Source organism: Rattus rattus, chromosome 15 (genome assembly GCF_011064425.1).
Source record: "Rattus rattus isolate New Zealand chromosome 15, Rrattus_CSIRO_v1, whole genome shotgun sequence".
Taxonomy (NCBI): domain Eukaryota; kingdom Metazoa; phylum Chordata; class Mammalia; order Rodentia; family Muridae; genus Rattus; species Rattus rattus.
Genome location: NC_046168.1, coordinates 39,226,931 through 39,231,930, shown reverse-complemented (window position 1 = coordinate 39,231,930; position 5,000 = coordinate 39,226,931). Strand labels below are relative to the sequence as shown.

The 5,000-nt window shown below is 41.7% G+C and overlaps 1 protein-coding gene across 1 annotated transcript in view; it reads right to left on the bottom strand.

The window, feature by feature from the left end:
• The window catches only part of LOC116884358 (ral guanine nucleotide dissociation stimulator-like), a 1,662-nt gene extending 1,072 nt beyond the window's left edge, over window positions 1-590 (bottom strand). Inside the window, exons 1-2 of the mRNA XM_032885485.1 lie at window positions 414-590; window positions 93-259 (exon numbers count right to left, since the gene is read on the bottom strand). Of these exons, the coding sequence (XP_032741376.1) occupies window positions 93-259; window positions 414-590 (344 nt within the window). The remainder of the gene's footprint in view (window positions 1-92; window positions 260-413) is intronic.
• Between the last annotated feature and the right edge of the window lie 4,410 nt (window positions 591-5,000).

The window sequence follows — 5,000 nt, the reverse complement described above, 5'->3', positions numbered from 1 at the left end:
GAGACAGGGTGAGAGAGACAATGTAGGGCAGATGGGAATTCCTGAAACCAACAGGAGGGTCAGAAATGATGTACTTGGAGATGGGCACTCACCTCACAAACACCAGGTCCAACACCTGTATGGGGGTGGCAAAATATCTATATGTAGACAGAAAAGCAAGGACCGAGAAGGGGTCCCATTCCTTCAGAGAAGGCACCAGGGTGTTCATCTGCTCAACCACAATCTGTGCCCTGGAGCAGGCCTCTCTCTGGGGCTCCATCTGGTCACGTTGGTGGAAGCATTCTCCACCTGAAGAGAGATTAAAGTGGAAGGTTCAAACTGGCTCAGATCGGCACTCTTCTGAATGGTTCTCCTCCTCCAAGGTTACCTGAATTATCTCAATGCCAAACCCACAGAGAAAAGAGAGCACTTACCTGGTCTGTGTGTTCCTGTCCTTGGCTGGCCTTGGTCAAATTTGTTCCCTTTCGGGAAAATGGCCACAGGCGTTGAAAGCAAGAGTGAATCCTCTGCCTCCAGACACCATCCTGGCCTTCTCCGTTGTGTCTCTTGAGGCCTGAGCCTCGAGTAGTCCGAAGACAGCAAGAAAACATCCTGCCCTCTCTACTGTCTCTGACAAGTGAGCCTGTAGGCCTTGCTCTAACCAGCAGGTTGCCTGGTTACCAAGGTTCTGCATTGTGAGGTCTACTTGATGAGGGTGGTTCCATTACTGTAGCTCTTTGATCAGGACATTCCTTAAAGGCTCCCATGTCCCTCCCATTTCCTAGGTGCACAAATAAACTCAGGAATACATGTGTTTCCCACTGAACTGTCCCCAGAGATATCTTGATACAGCCAGTACCTCAGCTGTGCAGTCTGAGTCCCTACTGTGGAGCTGCGTCTGTGAGCATGATCATAAATTGAGCCCTACGTATCCCCATCTACCGTAAACACACCCTAGGCCTTTTTCCTTGCCTTTATGTGACCTTGTATGTGTTCTGTGTGGAAGGAGACCATATGCATACTTGTGACAGGCCTTAGCCCCACAATGTCAGTGTGCTTGCATAGGAATTTTTTTTCCCAGGATCAGTTTCCACCACCATGGTCATCTTAGGGCTTAAACCCACAAGTTTATATCACTTTGTAAACAGCTGGCTGAGGCACATCTACCATCGTATAAGATGGCACCCTAACACTCTTTCAGGGGGATTCATCCTCCATTGCTTTGTCTTTCAATTCCTACTGGTGTCCTTGATCTAATCCTCTCCAGTGATTGATTCTCTCTCTCTCTCTCTCTCTCTCTCTCTCTCTCTCTCTCTCTCTCTCTCTGTAACACAATGTATGTTAGTATATACCTAACATACTTATATACATAATCTCCATGAGCACTATTCTTGTCAACTCTAGCAGAACCCATTCCTTCATATTCAAAATAGGGCAGCTTCCAAGTACATTTAGCAACCTGGTTTATCAGTTTTCATTAAGACAGGGCAACTTTTCTTCTATTAACTCAGTGAGTGGAATGGCTCCCTTAGTCAGGAAACAGAGTCAGAGACAGTCCCTGCTCCCACTATTAAGGCTTCACAGGAAGATGAAGCTACACAAGTGTTGCAAGGTCCTGTGGGTCCATGTCAGTCCAGTGTAGGCTACCAGGTCACCATGCAGGATCTCTGGTGGACATTTCAGTCCCTGTATCCTACGGGCTTCTTTGACTGGATATTCCCCCCAGTCCTGTGGTGTGCTCTACCTCTCAGCTCAAAGAAAATTTCCTACAATGTTTTTCTAGCTCTACCTAATGTGTGATTGTGTGTCTTTGTACTTGTTCCATCACTTTCTAAGTGAGGCTTTTCTGATGACAATTGTGTTAGGAATAATCTCTGAGTATACCAGAATATTACTAGAAGTCCTTTAATTGGCATTTTTCTATTCCTTTTTTTCCTATATGTCTCTGTGTGCATCTCTGTCTATGGGCAGTCCAGTCTCTGGTTCCTGGTGCTCCAGGCACTGCAAGGTGTAGACCCACTCTCATGCCATAGGGCTCAAATGTGTCAGGGCATTGGTTAGACACTTTCACAATTTTTTTGCTTTCTTTACGACAGTACATGGTGCAGGCTGTACAAAATGTAGGTGAAATGTTTTGTGGCTGGGCTGATATCCTAATCTGTCTACCGAAAGTCTTTCTGGTTACATGACAAGTCCCAATATCCCCAAATACTAGGAATCTAACCTGGGATCACCTCTCAAAGATTCCTAATAGTTTCCATATCACTAGGATTCCAGCTTGTCCCAGAGATACCCCCAATTCTGAGTTATTCTCCCAACCCTCGCTCCCAAGGTCCTCCCCAATTGGATCCTCCATTTTTCCATCCCTACCCTTCATTTAGACCCTCCCTAACTACCTCCCACCCCAATACACCCAAATCGATGTTGATTTTCTTTCCACTTGGGGTGTGATGCATGCACCTCTTTCTTGGGGCCTCTTATTACTTAGGTTCTCCATGTCTGTGCCTTTCTCTGTCTCAAGTAGTAGCATACTTGTTCTTTATTTTAAAATTAATTTCCACATTTAAGTGCATATATTATATTTGTTTCCAATTCCATTCATTTGCCAGAATAGAACCAGATGTTGCTTTTAACAGCTGAAGAATACCCAAGTGTGTAAAGGTAAAATATTTCCTTTATCCATTCTTCAATTGAAGAACTTTAGGTTGTTTCTAGCCATTAACAAAAAAGATTGTATGATGATAGTTTAGCATGTTAACAGCTAGTATGTATTTTTTTCTACAAGCTCAAAGTGTTGCCTTCCAAAGTTCTTGCACAATTTTGCACCTCCACCAACAATAGAAAAGTGTTCCTTTGCTTTTAGCCATTCTGACAGGTAAGGTAGAATCACAAAGTCATTTTATTTACATTTCCTGATGACTAAGGATGTTGAACGTTTGTCTTAGTGCATTTAAGCGAGAACATTCTGTTGAGAATCCTGTTTAGATCTGTATTATTGGTCCATGTCCACCCAGCCTTTGGGCATGTCCACTGCAGAGGCATATCATGGAGACTTTGACTGAGCTTATCCCAGAGAGCTTGCATTGAGACAAGGGATGCTCCAGGAGTGGAAAATGCATTCTGAGATGGGAGATAGCCAAAGCTGGCATTCCTTGTCTGAAAAGGCATCTAGTTGCCCCTTGAAAATTCTGCATGTTTCCAATGGGGGGAAAAAAGCCATAAACACTGACCTTACTACAGAACATTTGACTTACAGTGGTGTCAGGTTGGTTAGATATGCATGTCCTTCTGTGACACACACATTGTGGGAGTAATCAACCGATGTCTGACTGGACTTAAGACTCATTCTCTGAGTTGGAACCTATACCCCACACGGCATTGCTGACCGAGAGCCTGAGACTAGATAGTTCAGGGACATGGGTAATATCTGAATAGGACTGTTCTACAAAAGAAAGATAAAAAAGTCATTCCTTATGAACTTTTGGGCTCATGGACCAGTGCCTTCCTCAACCTACTTCAGAGAAGCTTCCTCCACAAGCAGATGACAAGACATACTGAGATCCATAAACAGAATTTATGTAGAGAGAGACAAGTAGGAGCATGCAATCCTAACCTGGAGAAGTATCTTCATGTGCCCATCCTTAACACAGGATGATCTCCACTTGATAACCCTTGCAATTGAAAGTTCAGATCTTCCTATGAGAATTTCTAAGGAAAGAAACTTCTCTTAAATGCAGTCATCGTGTTCAACAATAAATGGCTAACAGAAAGTGAAACGATTTATATCTATAAAGGAGGCTGCTGGTTCATAATGTCCTACCAGGATTCTGTGCAATTTTCTTTTTATATTTCACTATTATCTATATATAGACTTTTTCTTTTATGTCTGCATGACCTTTGTGTATCTGCTCTGGATTCCATGTTATTGTTTTTAAGGGATTTGATGCTCATTCTTAGCCCTGGAGAAGGGGATTCTGAAATCTTCACACTTTCTGCAATGCTGATTGCAGTTGCTGTTTCCTGGGGAGGGAGAATCATGTTCGTCTGAGCGTGTGACCAGTGGTGGACTGACTGTATTCGTGCACTCAGTCAGTGGACACATACCTATTCCTACAAGATCCACATTACTTGAATGCAGAGAGTGAATAAATTAGGAATCTGTTATCAAATATTATCATAAATAAGTTAATAAGAATAATTCATTTAATTAATTAATTAATACCAGAAGGGAGTCTGGTCAGCAAGTCATGCTATGAGTAGATGGATGTGATGAAGGGTGGATACAATCAAAATGCTTTATATACTTTTTCAAAAGTGTTTTCTTCATTTGAAAACACCTTCCTACCCATTAAAACCCCTTTTCCCAACTTTCAGCTCTCTGCCTCATGAGATCTCTTCATTACGGAAATTCTTGCCTAATTCTAGACTAGTATTTGGCTTCATGGCTTTGAACAGTACCTTTGCTATTCTGTAGCATGAAGTAGTGAAGTAGCACAAACTATAATTAATCAGTTCATCTACAGGAGACCATTTATCCAATTTGGATGTCCCATTTCAATTCTTTTGGTGATTTTGATACATCGTTACAGGAACTAAGTCAAATTAGTTGTCTTTATGGTTTGAAGAAATGCCAAATATTTCTGAAAGTAGGTAAGGCATTCTACAGGTGCCTTAGAAATGTGCCATGATTCTCTGATTCCCCATGCTCGCTAACCCTGGGAATATCTGGGTGTACAATATAGCGACTTCCACGTGATTGAATTGTTAACCACTGGACAAAAGTGGTACCACTTCTCAGGTTTATTCTGAAGTTTACTGTAAGGTAATGTTGAACATTATTACATGTGATTTATTAGTGATGTGTAACGTTCTAGAGAAAAAAGACTATCACACTGGAAATGTAAATAAGAAATACTCAAGTTAATAAAAAAAAGGAAAAAAAAGAGAAAAAATGACTATGTAGGACCTTTATAATTTAAGCATGTCACTTAATTGTTTTCAAATGCTTATGTTCATCTTTT